General features: G+C 37.2%; 2 protein-coding genes and 2 long non-coding RNA genes across 5 annotated transcripts; 2 read left to right on the forward strand and 2 right to left on the reverse strand.

Moving 5' to 3' along the window:
- Nucleotides 1–216: 216 nt before the first annotated feature.
- Nucleotides 217–5,350, reverse strand: LOC107223393 (ferritin subunit). Its single transcript, XM_015663065.2, has 5 exons — nucleotides 5,071–5,350; nucleotides 1,783–1,901; nucleotides 1,548–1,709; nucleotides 1,307–1,447; nucleotides 217–852 (listed from the first exon to the last, which is right to left on the reverse strand). The coding sequence occupies exons 1-5, from the start codon at nucleotides 5,138–5,140 to the stop codon at nucleotides 697–699; spliced, it is 648 nt and encodes a 215-aa protein (XP_015518551.1). The 5' UTR covers nucleotides 5,141–5,350; the 3' UTR covers nucleotides 217–696.
- A 71-nt stretch (nucleotides 5,351–5,421) lies between these two features.
- Nucleotides 5,422–7,835, forward strand: LOC124294273 (ferritin, lower subunit-like). Its single transcript, XM_046739258.1, has 4 exons — nucleotides 5,422–5,561; nucleotides 6,591–6,695; nucleotides 6,904–7,193; nucleotides 7,299–7,835. Exons 2-4 carry the CDS (start codon nucleotides 6,596–6,598, stop codon nucleotides 7,584–7,586), a joined length of 678 nt encoding a protein of 225 aa, XP_046595214.1. The 5' UTR covers nucleotides 5,422–5,561; nucleotides 6,591–6,595; the 3' UTR covers nucleotides 7,587–7,835.
- A 2,818-nt stretch (nucleotides 7,836–10,653) lies between these two features.
- Nucleotides 10,654–11,657, forward strand: LOC124293847. 2 transcript variants are annotated; one of them, XR_006903719.1, is made up of 3 exons: nucleotides 10,654–10,802; nucleotides 10,983–11,200; nucleotides 11,471–11,657. It is a non-coding gene; the product is annotated as an uncharacterized LOC124293847 (long non-coding RNA). The 2 variants fall into 2 exon arrangements; XR_006903720.1 differs by having other exon boundaries at nucleotides 10,714–10,802; nucleotides 10,923–11,200.
- Nucleotides 11,658–20,672: 9,015 nt separating this feature from the next.
- Nucleotides 20,673–22,695, reverse strand: LOC124293965. The gene is made up of 3 exons (XR_006903829.1): nucleotides 21,835–22,695; nucleotides 21,434–21,637; nucleotides 20,673–21,192 (listed from the first exon to the last, which is right to left on the reverse strand). It is a non-coding gene; the product is annotated as an uncharacterized LOC124293965 (long non-coding RNA).
- Nucleotides 22,696–23,003: the final 308 nt, after the last annotated feature.

Genomic DNA, 23,003 nt, shown 5'->3' on the forward strand with positions numbered 1-23,003 from the left:
CAACCAAGGGTTTGCTCTTATCAGTTGGATATCACTTCTGGATCAACTTAAAATAAAATACCTGTAAATTATTAACTCACTGCCGCTGATCTTGCATTATTTTCTTTTCAAATTGGAGCGATTCTCGGATGTTGACAATGAGCCTTGAAAAACAGTTGTCGAAATTTTTCGAGGAGTAATCATAACAAAAAAAGCACAGCCATATTAAGTCTGAAATAAGTTAGAGCGGTATTTGTTTATTCACTCAATAGCATTTACATTATGAAAATTATTACCGAATAACAAACACTATAAACTCTTTACTTTATACATTGTCTTAAAACTACTATGCGCACATACTATTTAAGCCATATTCAGAAATAATAATAGTAAATCAGAGAATATAGGGCGTATTCATATACTTTTTATAGTATGTTCTGGCAGTGCCAACAGCTATTTTATATTCCGCTTATTCCAGTGAGTTGTTGATGAGATGTTTTACTTCCAGTACATTTTTAGTACTGACGATGCATTGCATTATATCCCATAAATTAATTATGGCATATTAAACATACGGTGTTGGTAAAACCAAGAGTTACTACATTACCATATACGCGGTTGAATATTATTGAAACTCTGATTCAATTTTGAATATGACTGATTTGTAATAAAAATAAAATCAAACACAGTTCCTCGCTCTTGCATCAAACATGTGTCTTACACTTCTCCATTAAGCAGTTTCTTATCAAACAAAAATTCTCCAATAGGACCATAAGTGTCCATCATCTTTTGAAGAGTTGTGTATTTTCCAGCGAGATCACGCTGCCCTTTATATTGCTCATCTAGGAAATCACCAGTAAGCCAATCTACCAACTATAGAAGAAAAAATACAGTGTTATATTGACAGAAATAAATGTTTTACAGAAGAATTCTAAATATGTTACAAATCGACGATGTATATATTATATTTTCTTAGAAAAGATGCGATGACAACCAAGATCAGAGGCTAGATACAAAAAAAAATATGCTTGGGGTCTACAATGAGCACCGTGACTATGATGACAGCCTTCAATATTTCTCAACACTATCTTGTACGTGCAGTTCTGTGAGTAATGATATAAATTCTTTTACGCAAGAATCCATAATCTATTATATCGTAATTAATTGATAATTTGTACATTGTCTCTTGAAAATTTCTAGATCGATTTATAGAGATAGAAGTTGTATGTGCTATACTACGTCATTTTGTAACAATGTTGAAGTAGATTTAGCACAATAAGCAGCATTAAAAAGTATATAGCAATTTTATTTAAGATATGATACTCACATGATAATCATTCTTAGCATTTGCACCTGGATTTTCGCAGTGTTTAATTATACTTCGAATATTTGTTGTAACGTCAACTTCCGTTGCGAGAGCACTTTTAAGTGCTGCTGCTCCATCAGCCCATGTCATTGAAGACACTTGCTAAAATAGAACGGGTGAACAAAACAACGATTTTTTGTATTATCATTGAATCTATGTTTCATTATTTAATAATTCATTTTGTCAATAACTACAAACGTACCAGCGGGAATGTTAGTAGTTGTTGGAAGTTCTTGGTTACATCTCCACGCATTAATAGATATTCAATAAGTTTGATCGCATGTTCACGTTCTTCATCCGCGGCCTGTGAGAAAAACTTACTGAATCCAGGTCTGCTAATACTATCGCGTGCAAAGTGAGCACTCTGTAAACAGTAAAGTGATTAGAATAAGTGGGCAGTTTTAAATGTAATAAAATAATGGAATTGGCTCATTTACCATAGCAAGATATGTCATAGATGCGGAGATTTCCAGTTGAACCTGATCCTTCAGTCTTTTCGTACACGTTCCAACCATATCCACCCATTTTATATCGATCGGTGCTTCGTTAATTGAACCTTAAAGTAAAATTGAAAAATGATTAATAAATAAATATTAAATGACTGTTCCATTGTTCAAGAAGGTTTAATCATTTTTAATTCATATCCTAAAAGCGCTCAAATTCCCAGACCTTGTTTCATGTCAACATGTTTGTGATATCAAATATTTGCAGTTCATTATCTTGTATTTGGTTATTTATTTGTCTTTATGAGCATGGGCGGTTGACTCATTAATAGTTTCCAATGAGGTTGAGGTTGGTAGAAGGTTGCTGACAAAAACTCAGCAGAAAAGAGTACATTTAAACATCATTCAACATAGTAAAAATTGAAATCTTCCAAGCGTGGAAAGGGTGTGCTTATGATTCCTGTTGGAAATTCTCTACCATTTTACACTTCATTAATTTCTGGACAATTGAATTTAGTTATAATATGAAACAGATTTGCTCAATACCTGAATCTTTCCAATAATGATGTACCTATAGTTAATAACATCAATAATAATCTGCTCTTATTTAGAGTCAAATATATTCATTAGGACATTTTTTCTCATTCAAGTGGAGAGGCAAAATCGTAAATTACATTCATTTGCACATAACATTATTTGATCTTCATAATTGGGAGAATAATGGATGTATCATAGATATACTTATAAGTAAATGAATATGTTCCATGCAAACCAAACTCAGTTTACCTATAGACGCAATTATGATGAAAAGGCAATTTGATGAGATTAGATTTTAAAAGAATAATAATAACAATTTGCCACTTCAAAAACAGATTTTAATTATTTGATTTAATTTCTAAGATATAGATACTAAGTTACTTTTAATTACATGTTCAAGTGAGTGATATTTCATAATCATTGTTTTTTTTTTTTTATTATAACCAATTCTCTTTGAATTGGCTTTTAGGTTGATACAAGATATAGTGTAGATTACATCCTCAATGATACTTTTTTCTTTAGACATCTATGATTTCGTTGATCAAAGAGTGCAACAATGAATTTTTTGGGGTGTCGTAATGACTGTTGATTCTGCAATAATGGCACGAAACATTCAAATAGTTAACTAACGTTGCTATTTTAGCAAATTTAATTTCTCATCTAATACTGGATGAACTAGCAAGATGAATAATTTAGAATTTTTGGAACATGTTGAAATACATTCGATGTATGATACGAATGAGTAATGTGAAGTACGATTGACTTCAAACTGTCCTCTAATATTTAATCATCCGATCGTATCTCTCTTCTATTTGTGTCGTACAGTTAGATCAATCAATATTAGAGTATCAGTTGCTATCACTTAACAAATTCATGACGAAAGATTCGGCAATACTTGTTGAACTATAAATTGGAGTGTTGCAGACTATATGCATTGCTCACTGTGTGGAGTTTGTACCATGGACAATATGTGTTCATAAGAGATCACGTGGAACAAACTTATCAATATTTTTCTTATCTATGTATGGGCAGACACCGTTGTCGACCAATGTGGGCGTTGTTGTCAAGTTGGTTCCAGAATAACAATAATTTATTATAATGATTTTGTACACGGGAAAAACGTCATTCACTAAGCTCCTCCCCTTATTTTAATTCCAAATTATCAACGGGGATGAATACATATACATCTTTAGTTTTTATAAAACCATATATACAAATCTGTAGTCCAATTAGTTGCACCAAGATAAAGTGCGAAAACAAAAATTTTCTGCAAAACTTGAAACATCTTTCACGGTAAAATTTTTATCATAGTGACGTCAAGTAAAACTTCACCGACAGAATCTGAATATTTTTTGCTACAATTAAAAACCACAAGTCATCCGAATAAAAATATTATAATCAAGCATTGAACACACTGGGATTTATTTTTGATTTATAATGTGACTGTCAAGTGAAAACTGCCTTTGAGAATTACAAATGTAACATGGCACATATTTTGACTTCATCATATGCTGCACCATTATTCGTAATCATAACCAATCAGCATAAGCATTTACAGTAAATGCATGTGCACACTAACAAATCTCTGATTTCTATTGAAGTGCCTGTCCGTTACATTCTCCTAATATGTAAATACTGTAAAATAGAATGATGAAATCTATTTGGTTAAACCATAGACTTTATTATGGATGTTTGAATTGAATTGAGTAACTCAACTGCTATACATATTTCAACCGACACTAATCGGATATAATTCAGGTCAAAATTCAATGTCCTCGAGGCATACAATATCTTGGGTTTAGAAAGGGCAATTGTTATGTCCAACCTACCGTAACAAGGCGATAAGGCTACTACAGTATTGGAATGTGTTATAAAATAATCACAGATTAATGAGAAGTATGATAGATTCTATGCAGTAGTTTTTACATCCATCAACTTTTTCTTATGAACATGTATGTGAATACGATGTTGCAAAACTGACTTGAACTACTATCCTTTTAATTATAATCACTTTTGAAACTCTTCGTTCAGTATCAAAAATTCTTGTTGCATGGTAATGAATTAATTAAGTCCAGACAAGTGCTCTTGGTTTAAAAAAAATATTATTATTATAATTCGCTTGTATTTTTCAACCTTGTTATTATATTGCTGACAATGAGACATGGTAGCATACGGAGTTAATTGACCGTTTTAATTTCAGTTGCAGATAACTGCAGCGATTGGGGGGGATTTTGCAATTGGACGGTATGATCTGTAACGAGATAATGTTATCGTATTATTCAATGTCTGGCATTTGACCTAACAGTGATATGCTGGATTTTTACGGGTAGCAAAATACTGCGCCGCATTTTTCTAATCCAGCCATACGGTGAATTTAATTTTATCGTCTTATTTTATTGTTGGCACACAAGTTAGGCATATAAACAAAGTAGAAAAAAGTAGAGTAGTATAAGATGTTTAGCCCACCGGATCAAGATCGAACGTATTACGTGAATGATCAGTAAATAATCACGTAAACTGCAATAATAAGTAGCCTCGCTTCTTAGATATATCAGTACTTCAAATAAGGTACAAGCGGCAACACTGCATCTCAGGGCTGTACGAAGCGTGCGAAAACGTTGCCGAACAAGGCGACAAATCGCTCACTCGGATCGGAAAAATCCGTTCATGGTTATTTTTTCTAATCATTTGAATTTTCCTGCGTTTACTTAGGTAAGAAAGAAATGGTAAATTAATTTTACTTACATACTGAGTAAACCCCAGGAGTGATGCTGAAGCAACCCAAAAGGAGTAGAAATCCGTAGATAAAATTCATCGCGTCGATGTACCTCAAGGTGCGCAAATATGTGGGTTAGGTGAGATCAAAGAATATGAGTATCTTAATCGATCGAAGCTCGTCAAACGAAGAATACCCTTATTTCGAAGCAACCTTTATACACACTGGCATAGAAGGAGGCTTCAAAGCTTGTTCAGATAATATGTGTAACTAAACTCTCGAATCAACCATCAGCGCCTTAAAAACAAAGTACACTGGTACGATGCGATCCACAATGGTTCAGCATGTCATTGTTGGCTTGCACTCCAGAAATTGCTGCGCAATAAAACTGCGCATGCGCTGATATGCGAGACGACCATCCGATTTCAGGAATATTCCCCCCGATAAAGTGTTCATTGTTCAGCAGAGCGTCGAAGCGAGAGTATTCACGCTGTCAGCTGGGCACTTCACGGTTTTTAAGGTACGTTCCATTCTCGCGATTTCCAACTGTTGTGTACCGTGCAATTAATCCTTCATCGGGTTCGAGTATTACGTTGTTGAAAAAAATAAAAAATTGTCGGCATTCAATCAACACAATCGTCCCTCCGATCGTATTCCGCAGTAGAATATTTTTACACACACATGTATACTACAGTTCATGACGTATCACCCAACTTCAGGGGCGTCACAAGTTGCTTTTAAATCGAGGCATACTAACGGTCGGTCGCCGTTCATATTCTACTGTTAGTTTCTTCTTGTCATTTGAATAATTCGTCTTCTTTCTTCACAAAGATAGTTTCTAATAGCATTTGAATGAACATCAACTTGGTGACATTTCTTTCATTAGAACTATAATTTTTTTTTTTGTATCGATCTTACTTTATCCTAGAAGTTTTTTTGCAACTTTGTGCTCGAAGCGAAAGGGAAGTTATTGTACGCGCCCTGATAAATACATCTTTACTTGATATCGTAACTACGAGTTTCTAAACCTCGCAAATCATTTCTGGCCTTTTTTGGATCAATGCCTGTTCCTGTGTATTTATATGTACGTAACAAATTTATTGTTCGATAATAAGTGAAGAAACGATAGACCGAAGTCTTATCTATAAAAACGAATGACTGTGTCACATGTCGTATGAGCATGTCGCAAGGGTCCATACAGATACTCATATATTTACAAGCCCATATATATATATTTTTCTATATTGCATGCAACGCAATTGTGATATTGGTTTTATTTAAAGCTTAAAGATGATTTGTGGCCTGCTGGTTTGTCTTCACTTAACTTAGAACCAAATAAATTTTCAGAAAAATTGGCTGGGCTATCGGTAGGGTTTTTTTTACCAGGATAACAATCTTCAATTCTCGCCAAAAATTTTTACTTCAACAAATAACTGGAATAGTGGGAAGTTTTAGGATTGAAGCTGTTAGCCTAATGGGTTTTTCGAATTATTTCATAAACAGTAACATTTTGATTGTGAGATTAACATTTTATTGTTTCATTTTTCAGCTAATATGAAAGTTTTCGTGGTTCTTTCCACCTTGATGGTGGCTGCTTCAGCAACTTATTGTTACAGAAATGTCAATGAGATATGTAGCAAAAGTCATCACTCAAGTAACGTTACTATTTTATAATAACTTTCATTTAAACTAACTTTGTACAGAGATACAAATTTCAGTCACTACAACGATTATTTGACAGTTGTGGTAAAGAAAGACAAATAATCATGAGCTGAAACTCGATTTGCGTTATTATTATTATTATTATTACCTAATATATAGTTAATAAATATTATTCATATTTTCTGTTACTTATTTTGCAGGTGATGTTCCATTGAAGAATTGTAATGCCACATATGGACACTTTGATAAAATACATAGTGAGCTCGAACAATATGCCAATGCTCAGATTGAGGCAAGTTTCAAATACTTGCTGATGTCTAGTTACTTTGGAAATTTCATGAGTAATCGTGATGGATTCAAAGGTTTCTATAGAAAGTTGTCTGATCAAGCATGGGATGACGCAAAAGATCTCATCAACTTTATCACTCAGCGTGGTGGAAACATGAACTTTAATGATGAAGCTAAGTTCTGGAGCGACGATGACGAAAAGGTGAGCGAATTTTTCTCAACGAAGGTGATATTGTTACTTCAATAACTGTTACACAAGTTGTTATAATGTGGCATATTTTATTTTGCATATTTATGTTTGTAATAGGTTTTGCAGATTAAAGACAATCTGTCAGAATTTGACAGTATGAGTAATGTTTTGGATAACTACAAAAAGTTGGCAGACGAAGCTTTGAAAATACATGCAGAAACAGCAAAGCATACTGAGGCAGATGGATCCGTTGCTCATTATTTGGAAGAGAGATTCTTCAATCGGCAAGCGAAAACTGTGCACACCTTGGCTGGTTATGTTAATGATCTCAAGCGGTTCTTTTCGGCTCCTGATGCATCTCTTGCAGTATTCCTTTTCGATGAATATTTGCAGACATCCATGTAAATTTTTCCAAAATTGTAATGTCATCAATTTATTTTATTATAATATTTAGATGGTGATGATGACAATACAGATTAGTTTTTTGTTTTTTGTTCTCTGTAATATAGACTAAACAGTTTACTTCATTACATTGATTTCAGTGGATTGTAGTTGACCCAGTAACTAGGGCAACTAGCTGTGTCAAACTAAATTTACACCACATATTTGTAAAAGGTACTGATGAAATGAAATAAAATAAAATTTTGTAGCTTAGCTAGTGCAAAAATCTCTATTTCTACCACCTGTCTTGACTATTGAAATAAACAGACGTCTTTCAAATTTATCAAATTTATCAAATTTATATCTTCAACAATGAAAAGTCCTCGTGATTAATGATAATGCATATCCGCATTTCAATTATTAGACGGTCATTGACTGTCTTACGGGCTTCGCATCAGAAGCGTAAGATTCCAAAATGTAAACACACTTACAGACATTCTTACAGTTGTGCTCAAGAGGAAGAACACTTTCTATTCAAACAGACGTCTTGCCTGAATGAAATGCAATGCTCCACTAACAACAAGTTATTTTGACATTGATGTCAAATTCAAATATTCTATTGTATCAATTTCATTACTACAAATTAAATTCATTATTCACCAGTAATTACATTGGATTTCATGGCTTGAAATGCCTGCTTATCTTATATGTACATAAAGTTGAGCGTTTTCAAATGATAACGTCGTATTTCTCGTCTTCCGTTACAAATAATGATTACAAAAGTTGAATTATGTTGTCTGAATTTCACAGTTGTGAAAATTTCACATAATACCCATGTGTATAAATAAACTTGAGATGTACATGACTGTATTTTCGTTCAATTGGATGGGTCGTGTCATACTGTACCTTTCCCCAATCTGTTTAATTTGCTTTCAAATTCGCCAATTGAACGAAAAAAGACGAACCAAATTATTTTTCATTAAACTACTACGGTATCTACATAACTAAACATCCACATTGAAAAAGAAAATGATAGTTTTACGCCATCGGCTAATAAAATTTTGAAATACTGTGTTCAACTGTAATATACTGTATCTTGTTTGTACAAATGTCTCGGGTGATGAGTGTTCTTTTTCTGAGCATTCAATTTTCCATTGTGATCCCTATCATTTGGATGTACCTTTTCTGTACATTGATAAGTTGAAATCTGAGAATGTCATGTTTGAGAGAACATCACTGTTTTCTGACTCGAAACTGATGGACCTGTTAATGTCCTTGATATGAGTTTATTTATTTATCTATCGCTAGCTGCTTTTGGATACCTCGACCCTAACAGTTCGTGTAGGTACCTGAGTCTAGCCAGCCATATACAACGGATTCTCTAATTATTATTATATTTTACCGTTCCTTCTGCCTAAAAATCGATGTTGAAGCATCATCTCAGGCATAAATTGCCTGAGCGCGAACAATGGACACGCGATCTCTTGTGCTGTCTCCGTAAGCTTCTCGCAGCTATTAGTAGCTTAATATGGCATATACATAGTTCAAGCATACGTCATGTATCTAGTCTAGAGAATTATCGAAGAACAAATATTCTTGATCGAACTGACGATTTGGACGATATTAAAACTGGTATATTTCGGCTGTCCGTGCATCGATCGTATTGATGCAGAGTTTGAATGAAAGCTCTTAAAATCTGGAATCGTAAAAAACCTGTCGATCATCAAATTTCATCATGAAAGGGGAAAATATGTCATAATATTTTCGCCGGGGAAGTTGAAACGCTTCTCACCGCCGTTGACGGAAGAATATAAAAACAGCTGCCCTTATGGGCTTTGGTGTGACAACCGAAAATCGTCATGCGCTTGCGCCCCTTGAGATGTTCCGACGGCAGAGTTGAGAGCTTATTGCAGATCATGAGAGAGTTGCCGATTTCGACATGATGCTGGCTGCATTCACCTTCCGAGCAACACAGTCTTCGCAATGGTAAGCCCAAGCCAGTACTTTGCCTGTGTTTACTTACCAACTTGTCGGTGAAACAAGAGATTAATAATGAGAATAAATTTCTTCCGAAATTCGTAGCAAATCAGTGATTTAATTAAAGTATAAGTACCCGAGAGAAGAATTTATACATAGATCATAAGTAATAATGGATCAGATGTAATGATGATGCAGAGACCAAAAAGTATATATGGATATGCGGTCCATGTACGATATTGATATAGATGATCCATTTACGTTTAATACGTAATGCGTACTGTAACTTTCATAATTTTCCAGGAGAAAAATTATATTATCTACAATAATACGGCTATAATATGAAAATTGAAGAATTATTCATTTCGAAATAGGATTCTATTCGACACGCGCTCGATGTATTCCATAACATTAATATTCATAATTATTCCAACAACTTTTCATTTGCGCTCTCGATCTTGAATTTTCGTAGGCATAGAATCGAAACGCTGTTTTAGCTAGTGGCAAGTGAAGTATCTACGTTGGGTAGAGAAGCAGAATTGTTTTCGAAAAGTGTTCGTATAAAAAAAAGTTGAGAGTAACTGTAATACATCACGGATGCGCTAATTTTGATCGAGATGAAATGAATGCTCCGTATGTGAGACAGTATATATTTAACGCAGTCCTGATTTAAAGGCCTAAAAAGGTGATGGTAGGCGATTTTTTTTTCACAGGGAGAGAAAAAACCTCGGAAAGCACGAAGGTTCATAAAACTCCGAGTTTATTTTAACACACATTTGAAAGGTACGAGCAAAATTTTTTATCATCCAACTGTAGCAGGACGGCAGCGTTATTATTAGCTGACCCGTTAACTGAAGAATATCTTGAGTCAACGGCTGACCATCGAAGGGCCTAGCCGCTTGAGTCTGGAATCGGCAGGAAAGATAAGGTGCGCATTTCTTGTCTGAAATGTGAAAATTAAAATCATCATACATCGTACATCATACATACATAATATTAAAGTTCGAAACCAAATTTTGGATGTTGGGATGTTCAGAAAGTGACGTCACCAAAAATTTTTTCTCTCTTGATCTATACAGACGAAAATCAGTTATCCGAATTTCTCAGTCCGGAAACGACCGCGCAGTAGAGCGGACGTATGAGAATCGCGCTCCGCAAATTTTGAGTACCGGGTTCTCTACCTCCTGGATCCTGCGCTCCGGGTCCGCTTCCTGGTGCAAACTTGACTGCCAGAACAAGCGCCGCGTAGTTTCTACGCTCCAGGTCCACTTCCTGGTGAAACTCGACTCCAGGAACAAGCGTTCCGTAGTTTCTGCATTCAAGGTGCACTACCTGGTGAAACTTGATTTCTAGGACAAGCGCTCCGTAGTTTCTGCGCTCCAGGTCCGCTACCTGGTGAAACTCCACTTCCAGGACAAGCGCCCCGTAGTTTCTACGCTCCAGGTCCGCTACCTGGTGAAACTCGACTTCCGGGACAAACGCTCATTTATTAGTATTCGGAGTACAACCCAAGGTGGTTAGCGGTGGTCATTGGAGGTGGTTGACGGTGTTTGGAGGTGGTCAGACGTGGTTAGGGGTGTTTGCGGCTGATCGAGGTGGACGAGGAGAACAAGGTGGACGAGGAGAACAAGGTGGACGAGGAGGACGAGGATTTTTGCACGGTGAATAAAACACTTTTATACTATTTAATGGCAATTGTATTTATATTTTATCTAAAAATTTTGACACTTGTCATGTTTTTAATGAATTATTTTAGTTCGTTATTCGCGCAAGCCTAAATTCAGTAGCTATCAATGCGCTAACAAAATTTCTTTCATTTTTTATGATTTTTTCAATCTTCTTGGTATAACGTGTCAATAAAAAAATTATATTAATCCTTACACAATATTTTTGATGTGTTCTTGTACTGAAAATATTTATTACTATTCCAGGTATAACTCGAGGTGGTTATCAGTGGTTGTTGGAGGTTGTTGGCGATGGTTGGGTGTGTTCGGCGGTGGACGAGGAGGAGAACGAGAAATACGAGGACAGCAAGATGGACGAGGACGACCATTATTATAATCTTTTTTACCAGTTCATTTGTTCAGAACTTTTTTAATAGATAGAGAGATTTGATGCAGTAGGAGTAGGATCAGAAATGAATGCAGCCAGCATTATCTCGAAATCGTCAACTCTCTGATGTTCTGCAATAAGTTCTCAACTCTACCGTTGGAACATCTCTGGGGGCGCAAGCGCACGACGATTTTCGGTTGTCACACCAAAACCCATAAGGGGCAACTGTCTTTATATTCTTCTGTCACGCGTGAAGAAATCGATCCTCAAAATGATGGTGACGCCTGTTCGACGTCAGCTGGTGACAAAAATGTGTGGCGGGTAACTTAACATTAGGGTTTGACTTTTAGGCCGCATAGATAGTGAATTTTGTGGCGTGTGTGATTGAAAATGATTAATACATTTTATCGGTCTGTAAGTTTGAAACAAAATTTCATGCCATCAATTTGAATATCTAGATTTGCACCGGTAAATAGTGTTTGCGTGCGAATTCTACAACCATCCATCGGGTGTCAGTATGGAACGTAACTTGTATAATACAGTGAACTGTAATATATAACAGTCGAGGTCACATAGCAATGCAAAAGGATGATTAAATATTAAATAATAAATCTGAATATTAAGTCAGAAAGAAAAAGTGCAACGAATATTATCTGATGCTAAAAATGAGGGATATTGTGTAATGCAGTGATTATCGTAAATTGGAGGTATTACTCAAGTAATGACCTGCGTGCAGGTGCAATGCTCTTTCGCAGAACATAACATGAATGATACTCTATCATTAGTACTTGATGCGACCTGGATTAAGATGAATAAATGATTGAAAATTTGCTCGTCTATCTTTGCATTTATTTCCCACACATTTTTACGGCCTTTTCGAATTTCTTTAGGGTTCAATTCGTCTACAAAGGATCATTCGAAAAAATGACGGAACGGAGAGTTTTTGGCTCCAGAAGCGCAAAAAAAAGATGGGAATTTGCGCCGTTGAAATTTTTCAGGCTGAAATTTGCCGATTTTGAGAGATGATAGAATTGGTTTGTTGATACCCTACGTCGATGTGATCTTGCGGAAGATATCAATTGCGTATAGCCTCATGCCGTGGAAAGCAGCAGGCTGAAAGTTACAGCCAAGGATTGGAAGATTTCCTTTGTAATTTCTCTGCTGTTGATCCCACGCTCTTTTCGCTGCGTTATCTGAGTTCCTGGTGGTCCGATTAGTAAGAAAAGGGTCATTTAGATCGAATATGAGACCAAAAATTTTCGGCTCCAAAAATGAAGAAAAAGTAAGGCTGACCCCTTTGCATTTTTGGCGAAAATTTTCGCGATTTTGAAAAGTGCTGGAATGAATTCTTTCATGCACTATTCCGACGTAATTTTGCGAGAGAAATCGATTGGGCGCAGTCCCAATACGCTGCGAATAACGCATCGGAAGTTACAGCCAAAATACGAAAACCCGAATTTTCGACATTTTTCAGCAGGTGTATTTTTCTTCTCAATTTCTCTCCTGTTGATCCCACGCTCTTTTCGCTGCGTTTTCTGAGTTCCTTGGGGTCCAATTGGTCGGAAAAGAGTCATACGAATCAATTCTGAGACGAAAAATTTTTTGGTCAAAAAAAAAGGAAGGTTAACCCCTTTGTATTTTTGGCGAAAATTTTCGCGATTTTGAAAAGTGCCGGAATCAATTCTTTCAGGCACTATTCCGACGTAATTTTGCGAGAGAAATCGATTAAACGCAGTCCCAATACGCTGCGATCAACGCATCGAAAGTTACAGCCAAAAAACGAAAACCTGAATTTTCGACATTTTTCAGCAGGTGTATTTTTCTTCTCAATTTCTCTCCTGTTGATCCCACGCTCTTTTCGCTGCGTTTTCTGAGTTCCTTGGGGTCCAATTGGTCGGAAAAGAGTCATACGAATCAATTCTGAGACGAAAAATTTTTTGGTCAAAAAAAAAGGAAGGTTAACCCCTTTGTATTTTTGGCGAAAATTTTCGCGATTTTGAAAAGTGCCGGAATCAATTCTTTCAGGCACTATTCCGACGTAATTTTGCGAGAGAAATCGATTGGGCGCAGTCCCAATACGCTGCGATCAACGCATCGAAAGTTACAGCCAAAAAACGAAAACCCGAATTTTCGACATTTTTCAGCAGGTGTATTTTTCTTCTGAATTTCTCTCCTGTTGATCCCACGCTCTTTTGAGTCATCAAAGAGTCATACGAATCAATTCTGAGACGAAAAATTTTTTGGTCAAAAAAAAAGGAAGGTTAACCCCTTTGTATTTTTGGCGAAAATTTTCGCGATTTTGAAAAGTGCTGAAATCAATTCTTTCAGGCACTATTTCGACGTAATTTTGCGAGAGAAATCGATTGGGCGCAGTCCCAATACGCTGCGAATAACGCATCGGAAGTTACAGCCAAAATACGAAAACCCGAATTTTCGACATTTTTCAGCAGGTGTATTTTTCTTCTCAATTTCTCTCCTGTTGATCCCACGCTCTTTTCGCTGCGTTTTCTGAGTTCCTTGGGGTCCAATTGGTCGGGTAAGAGTCATACGAATCAATTCTGAGACGAAAAATTTTTTGGTCAAAAAAAAAGGAAGGTTAACCCCTTTGTATTTTTGGCGAAAATTTTCGCGATTTTGAAAAGTGCCGGAATCAATTCTTTCAGGCACTATTTCGACGTAATTTTGCGACAAAAATCGATTATGCGCAGTCCCAATACGCTGCGATCAACGCATCGAAAGTTACAGCCAAAAAACGAAAACCTGAATTTTCGACATTTTTCAGCAGGTGTATTTTTCTTCTCAATTTCTCTCCTGTTGATCCCACGCTCTTCTCGCTGCGTTTTCTGAGTTCCTTGGGGTCCAATTGGTCGGAAAAGAGTCATACGAATCAATTCTGAGACGAAAAATTTTTTGGTCAAAAAAAAATGAAGGTTAACCCCTTTGTATTTTTGGCGAAAATTTTCGCGATTTTGAAAAGTGCCGGAATCAATTCTTTCAGGCACTATTCCGACGTAATTTTGCGAGAGAAATCGATTGGGCGCAGTCCCAATACGCTGCGATCAACGCATCGAAAGTTACAGCCAAAAAACGAAAACCCGAATTTTCGACATTTTTCAGCAGGTGTATTTTTCTTCTGAATTTCTCTCCTGTTGATCCCACGCTCTTTTCGCTGCGTTTTCTAAGTTCCTTGGGGTCCAATTGGTCGGGAAAGAGTCATACGAATCAATTCTGAGACGAAAAATTTTTTGGTCAAAAAAAAAGGAAGGTTAACCCCTTTGCATTTTTGGCGAAAATTTTCGCGATTTTGAAAAGTGCCGGAATCAATTCTTTCAGACACTATTCCGTCGTAATTTTGCGAGAGAAATCGATTGGGCGCAGTCCCAATACGCTGCGATCAACGCATCGAAAGTTACAGCCAAAAAACGAAAACCTGAATTTTCGACATTTTTCAGCAGGTGTATTTTTCTTCTGAATTTCTCTCCTGTTGATCCCACGCTCTTTTCGCTGCGTTTTCTGAGTTCCTTGGGGTCCAATTGGTCGGGAAAGAGTCATACGAATCAATTCTGAGACGAAAAATTTTTTGGTCAAAAAAAAAGGAAGGTTAACCCCTTTGTATTTTTGGCGAAAATTTTCGCGATTCTGAAAAGTGCCGGAATCAATTCTTTCAGGCACTATTCCGACGTAATTTTGCGAGAGAAATCGATTGGGCGCAGTCCCAATACGCTGCGATCAACGCATCGAAAGTTGCAGCCAAAAAACGAAAACCCGAATTTTCGACATTTTTCAGCAGGTGTATTTTTCTTCTGAATTTCTCTCCTGTTGATCCCACGCTCTTTTCGCTGCGTTTTCTGAGTTCCTTGGGGTCCAATTGGTCGGAAAAGAGTCATACGAATCAATTCTGAGACGAATAATTTTTTGGTCAAAAAAAAAGGAAGGTTAACCCCTTTGTATTTTTGGCGAAAATTTTCGCGATTTTGAAAAGTGCTGAAATCAATTCTTTCAGGCACTATTTCGACGTAATTTTGCGAGAGAAATCGATTGGGCGCAGTCCCAATACGCTGCGAATAACGCATCGGAAGTTACAGCCAAAATACGAAAACCCGAATTTTCGACATTTTTCAGCAGGTGTATTTTTCTTCTCAATTTCTCTCCTGTTGATCCCACGCTCTTTTCGCTGCGTTTTCTGAGTTCCTTGGGGTCCAATTGGTCGGGTAAGAGTCATACGAATCAATTCTGAGACGAAAAATTTTTTGGTCAAAAAAAAAGGAAGGTTAACCCCTTTGTATTTTTGGCGAAAATTTTCGCGATTTTGAAAAGTGCCGGAATCAATTCTTTCAGGCACTATTCCGACGTAATTTTGCGAGAGAAATCGATTGGGCGCAGTCCCAATACGCTGCGATCAACGCATCGAAAGTTACAGCCAAAAAACGAAAACCCGAATTTTCGACATTTTTCAGCAGGTGTATTTTTCTTCTGAATTTCTCTCCTGTTGATCCCACGCTCTTTTCGCTGCGTTTTCTAAGTTCCTTGGGGTCCAATTGGTCGGGAAAGAGTCATACGAATCAATTCTGAGACGAAAAATTTTTTGGTCAAAAAAAAAGGAAGGTTAACCCCTTTGTATTTTTGGCGAAAATTTTCGCGATTTTGAAAAGTGCCGGAATCAATTCTTTCAGGCACTATTTCGACGTAATTTTGCGAGAAAAATCGATTATGCGCAGTCCCAATACGCTGCGATCAACGCATCGAAAGTTACAGCCAAAAAACGAAAACCTGAATTTTCGACATTTTTCAGCAGGTGTATTTTTCTTCTCAATTTCTCTCCTGTTGATCCCACGCTCTTTTCGCTGCGTTTTCTGAGTTCCTTGGGGTCCAATTGGTCGGAAAAGAGTCATACGAATCAATTCTGAGACGAAAAATTTTTTGGTCAAAAAAAAAGGAAGGTTAACCCCTTTGCATTTTTGGCGAAAATTTTCGCGATTTTGAAAAGTGCCGGAATCAATTCTTTCAGACACTATTCCGTCGTAATTTTGCGAGAGAAATCGATTGGGCGCAGTCCCAATACGCTGCGATCAACGCATCGAAAGTTACAGCCAAAAAACGAAAACCCGAATTTTCGACATTTTCCAGCAGGTGTATTTTTCTTCTGAATTTCTCTCCTGTTGATCCCACGCTCTTTTCGCTGCGTTTTCTGAGTTCCTTGGGGTCCAATAGGTCGGAAAAGAGTCATACGAATCAATTCTGAGACGAAAAATTTTTTGGTCAAAAAAAAAGGAAGGTTAACCCCTTTGTATTTTTGGCGAAAATTTTCGCGATTTTGAAAAGTGCCGGAATCAATTCTTTCAGGCACTATTCCGACGTAATTTTGCGAGAGAAATCGATTGGGCGCAGTCCCAATACGCTGCGATCAACGCATCGAAAGTTACAGCCAAAAAACGAAAACCCGAATTTTCGACATTTTTCAGCAGGTGTATTTTTCTTCCGAATTTCTCTCCTGTTGATCCCACGCTCTTTTCGCTGCGTTTTCTGAGTTCCTTGGGGTCCAATTGGTCGGGAAAGAGTCATACGAATCAATTCTGAGACGAAAAATTTTTTGGTCAAAAAAAAAGGAAGGTTAACCCCTTTGTATTTTTGGCGAAAATTTTCGCGATTTTGAAAAGTGCCGGAATCAATTCGTTCAGGCACTATTCCGACGTAATTTTGCGAGAGAAATCGATTGGGCGCAGTCCCAATACGCTGCGAACAACGCATCGAAAGTTACAGCCGAAAAACGAAAACCTGAATTTTCGACATTTTTCAGCAGGTGTATTTTTCTTCTGAATTTCTCTCCTGTTGATCCCACGCTCTTTTCGCTGCGTTTTCTGAGTTCCTTGGGGTCCAATTGGTCGGGAAAGAGTCATACGAATCAATTCTGAGACGAAAAATTTTTTGGTCAAAAAAAAAGGAAGGTTAACCCCTTTGTATTTTTGGCGAAAATTTTCGCGATTCTGAAAAGTGCCGGAATCAATTCTTTCAGGCACTATTCCGACGTAATTTTGCGAGAGAAATCGATTGGGCGCAGTCCCAATACGCTGCGATCAACGCATCGAATGTTACAGCCAAAAAACGAAAACCCGAATTTTCGACATTTTTCAGCAGGTGTATTTTTCTTCTGAATTTCTCTCCTGTTGATCCCACGCTCTTTTCGCTGCGTTTTCTGAGTTCCTTGGGGTCCAATTGGTCGGGAAAGAGTCATACGAATCAATTCTGAGACGAAAAATTTTTTGGTCAAAAAAAAAGGAAGGTTAACCCCTTTGTATTTTTGGCGAAAATTTTCGCGATTTTGAAAAGTGCCGGAATCAATTCTTTCAGGCACTATTCGACGTAATTTTGCGAGAGAAATCGATTGGGCGCAGTCCCAATACGCTGGGATCAACGCATCGAAAGTTACAGCCAAAAAACGAAAACCCGAATTTTCGACATTTTTCAGCAGGTGTATTTTTCTTCTGAATTTCTCTCCTGTTGATCCCACGCTCTTTTCGCTGCGTTTTCTGAGTTCCTTGGGGTCCAATTGGTCGGAAAAGAGTCATACGAATCAATTCTGAGACGAAAAATTTTTTGGTCAAAAAAAAAGGAAGGTTAACCCCTTTGTATTTTTGGCGAAAATTTTCGCGATTTTGAAAAGTGCCGGAATCAATCCTTTCAGGCACTATTCCGACGTAATTTTGCGAGAGAAATCGATTGGGCGCAGCCCCAATACGCTGCGATCAACGCATCATAAGTTACAGCCAAAAAACGAAAACCTGTGTTACGTGGGGTCGAGGGTGTACTGAGCGGTGGTAGTTAATGAATAATTGAATCATCAAGCTCCCACGCAACGACAATGAATAATCATTTAAACTAAGAAAAGACCTACCTTTCGATAAGCCGGTAATTTGTAGGATCGTGTTGCTATAGTCCTGTACAGGTCTGTGAGGTTTGTTTAAATTGTTGAGGCAATTTTATAATAATAAAAATGGGAAAAAGGTCGTTCAAAATAAATTCTTTTCATTTGATTTAACTGGTAAAAGATGAAGTTTATTCTGTTTCGATTTGGTGATTGAAATGTCAGGTAACAATCAATGGTGATAATGATATAAGAGCCGAAAGTAACAATTCATAAAGTGTTCAAGCTTATACAAATCGTGTGTTATTCTATTCTAGAGGATATTATTGTTTGGTACCAGGAACATCCACTCTGAACGATGGTTAACTAGCTGGTCGTGATTATTGTATTGTATCTCTCTTTTTAGATTATCTTCAATCAATTATATATCCTATTGTTAAGTCTCGTTGGTAAATTCCTGGAACACAATAAGTATGATTTAATTGGGGGTAGTGAAGCTAGCCACCAATTCTAGACTTGCTTTTGAATGAATATTACTGAAGTAAATTTTGATTATAAAGGTGAAACTAGAATTCGTTCAATTTCGAAGATTAACACTCGGATTGACTTAGCTTTAGGTGAATCGGTCGACGAGATTGAGAGCCGTCGGATCGTGTCGGTCTGCGTCGGTAGAATTCTGGACCAGGGCCTCACCTCAAGTTTGGAAGAGTTGATCAATCGAACGATGTTGAACGTCGGTCACTTAGCCTTTGTAGATTCAGAATGATATCTTATTATCGAAAGTTTGAAAGTGTCTATTTTCTGATTTTGATGTATGTTAAAAATGATTGCAATGATTATTTATTAAAAACGCTAATGTAGCTATTATTATTATCACTTAAGATTACCTGATTCGGTTGAATCAGGGCCGAACTCAATTTAATTATGGAAAATGGAATGGCACAAAAATGTCTATTCTCGAAATGATGAGATTTAGTAAAGCACATAAAAGATGGAAACGTAGAAGATAGTGAGTCTCTTGCAGCTAACAGAATAATTGAATGCTCGAATTTGACGAATTAGCGCGAGACTTTAGGTCGGTCACAACTAAGATTTTCCGAACGCTACTCTTGCTCGAGGAGTAGGAGTAGCAGAACGAGTAGAAGTAGAAAGAGGAGTAGGTGTAGGAGTAGAAGTAGGAGTGGGAGTAATAGGATTTTAAGTACGAGTAGGTGTAGGAGTTGGAGAAGGTGCAGGAGTAGAATTAAGAGTGGGAGTAATAGTAGTTGAAGTAGAAGTAGGTGTAGGAGTTGGAGAAGTGTGGGAGTAGAAATAGAAGTAGGAGTAAGAGTTAGAGTGGAGTGGAAAGGGCGAGGGAGTGGAGGAGGGGGAGGAAGTGGGGGTGGGGGTGGGATAGGGTAGGGTAGTCCTACTCATACTCCTACCCCTACCCCTACCCCTACCCCTACCCTACCCTACCCCCTGCCCTACCCGACCCGATCCGACCCCACCATAATCACAATTGCCATTAAATATTATGAGAATGTTTTACACACCATGCACAAATCCTCGTCCTCCTCCTTGACCACCTTCGACCACCTCCAACCACCGCCAACCACCTCCAACGACCACCGCTAACGACCTCGGGTTATACCTTGAATACTAATGAATATTTTCAGTATTAGAACACATCAAAAATATTGTGTAAGGATTAATATAATATTTTTATTGACACATTTTACCAAGAAGATTATGAGATAATTGTAAAAAATCATAGAAATTTTATTAGCGCACTGATAGCTACTGAAACTGGGCTAGCGCGAAAAATGAATTGAAATAATTCATTGTAAACACGACAAATTTAAAAAATTCAGGTCAAATATAATTACAATTGCCATTAAATATTATGAAAATGTTCTACTCACCATGCACAAATTCTCGTCCTCCTCCTGGTCCACCTCCGACCACCTCCAACCACCGCCAACCACCTCCAACGATCACCGCTAACGACTTCGGGTTATACCTCGAAGACTAATTAATATTTTTAGTATTAGAACTCATCAAACATAGTCTGTAAGGATCAATGTAATTTATTTATCGACACATTTCACCAAGAAGATTATGAGAAAATTATAAAAAATTATAGAAATAATCTATTATAAACACAACAAGTTCAAAAAATTTTAGATAAAATATGATTACAATTACCATTCAATATTATAAAAATGTTATACTCACCGTGTACAAATAGGAACATAGCTTTTTCTTATTGGTTTACATAAAAATAATTCATTATTTGTTATTCATTCTGTACTTTTATCGTATACAAATGGTTAAAAACTGAAAGCAATCAATAATTATATAGCTAAATATTTAAGTAACGCCGAAAAAAGGTCAATAATAAAGTCAGATAATGGAGAAAAAATATTTTTCATGTCGGTTCAAAGTGAAAACCGGGTACTTTAAATGCTACTATATGAAAGATCGGGAAAAGTGCACAAAAGTTTTTTTTTTTTTTTAAATCAATCAAATACGATAATTTCTAAGCGAAACGTTGATTGTCGGCTATTTTTTTTTAATGGGAGATAACTAACGAAGCTTTTTAAAATTTCGAGTGTATTTTAACCCACATTTCGACAGTACAAGAAAATTTTACTTATCATCAATTGTCGCAAAATGGCGAAGTTATTAGCTGGCCATTGAAGCGCCTCGCTGCTGGAATCTCGAATTGGCACGAAAGATGGAGTGCGTAATTTTTGTCTGGAATGTAAAAACTAAAATTACTTTGAATTGACATATATTTTTATCATTGATGAACTAAAAATCTCAGAAAAAAACGTTAAATCACATTCATTTTTCTTGAGAATTTTCTTGGTAAAATTTGTTACTTTTTACGTTTGAGCTAGACAAATAATATGATATCACGGTTTTTTGAGTTATTTTGGTACATCGATAATAGAATGGTGCGCGAATTAAAAATAATTAGTTTTGAAACACTTACTCGCTAAAGCTCGCTCGGGGTCGGATGCCTAGTGTGACTGGTTCTTGTATCTCGTGCGCTCGCTTACTCGTTGTCAGTGTTTTACCAGATGACATAGTTGTAGGGGAGACTGGGGCATGATGACTCCCCAAAAAATTCTGGCATTCGCTTCACAGTATACAGAATGAACACTGTCTCTGTCCATGTGATTTTTTCTATATAATGCTATAAATCACGTTTACACATGCATGTAAGTATAACGTATTGTGATTTTACGACAGTAAATTTCGTCAAAAAATACCACAGAACAATCAAATAATTGTAAATGCTGACAGATTTGAAAAACTACGCATACGAATTTCAGCTGTAATTGAACGACGTTATTGTCATGTATTGCTATGTATACAATGCCAACCACTCACCAATTGCAATTTGTTGATCCTGGTCATTCGGTTTTTTTTCCGATTCAAAATGTTATCTGTAACATGCATATTGGTTTGATAGTAAAAAACGTGACGTTTTCGATAATTAAACTTGTAAACTTGAAAATCAGTCCGGAAGGTCAAGAGTCATCAGGTCAAGGACCTGGACAGTCAGAACTACGGAAAATTAGTCTTGAAGGTCAAAAGTCACCAGGTCAAGGACCTGGATAGCCAGAGCTACGCAGCGTCTGTTCTCGAAGTCGGGTTTCACCAGGTAGTGGACCTCGAGCGCAGAAACTACGGAGCGCTTGTCTTGGAAGTCGAGTTTCACCAAGTAGCGGATCTAGAGCGCAGGAGCTACGGAGCGCTTCTCCTGGAAGTCGAGTTTCACTGGATAGCGGACCTGGAGCGCAGAAACTACGGAGCGCTTGTCCTGGGGCTCGAGTTCCAGCAGTTAGTGGACCTGGAACGCAGAAACTACGCAGCACTTGGTCAAAAGTCACCAGGCCAAGAACCTGGACAGCCAGAACTACGGAGCGCTTTTCCTGGATGTCAAAATCCACTAGGTGGAGAACCTGGACAGCCAGAACTACGGAGCGCTTGTTCTGGAAGGCGAGTTTCACCAGGTAGCGGATCCGGAGCGCCGGATCCAGGAGGTAGAGAACCCGTTACTCGAAACCTGCGGAGCGCGATTTTCATACGTCCGCTTTACTGCGCGTTCGTTTCCAGACTGACGAATTTGACTAGCTGATTTTAGATGAATGACGTCAAGAGAAAAAAAAATTTGGGTGACGTCACTTTCTGAACATCCGAACATCTAAACATTGGTTTCGAACTTTAATACTATGTATGATGTATGATGTATGATGTATGATGTATGATGTATGATGTATGATGTATGATGTATGATGATGTATGATGTATGATTTATGACGAAATGATATGATGTGTAATGATTTCAGTTTTTACATGTCAGAAAGAAATACGCACGTTATTCCTGCGGATTCCAGACTCAAGCGGCTATGCCCTTCGATGGTTAACCGTTGACTAAAGATATATTCTTCAGTTATCGGGTCAGCTAATAACGCCGCCGTTCTGCGACAGTTGGATTGTAAAAATATTTGCTCGGATCTTTCAAGTGTGTGTTAAAATACAGTCAAAGTTTTGAG

The sequence above is a fragment of the Neodiprion lecontei genome, chromosome 4, assembly GCF_021901455.1.
Source record: "Neodiprion lecontei isolate iyNeoLeco1 chromosome 4, iyNeoLeco1.1, whole genome shotgun sequence".
Lineage (NCBI taxonomy): Eukaryota > Metazoa > Arthropoda > Insecta > Hymenoptera > Diprionidae > Neodiprion > Neodiprion lecontei.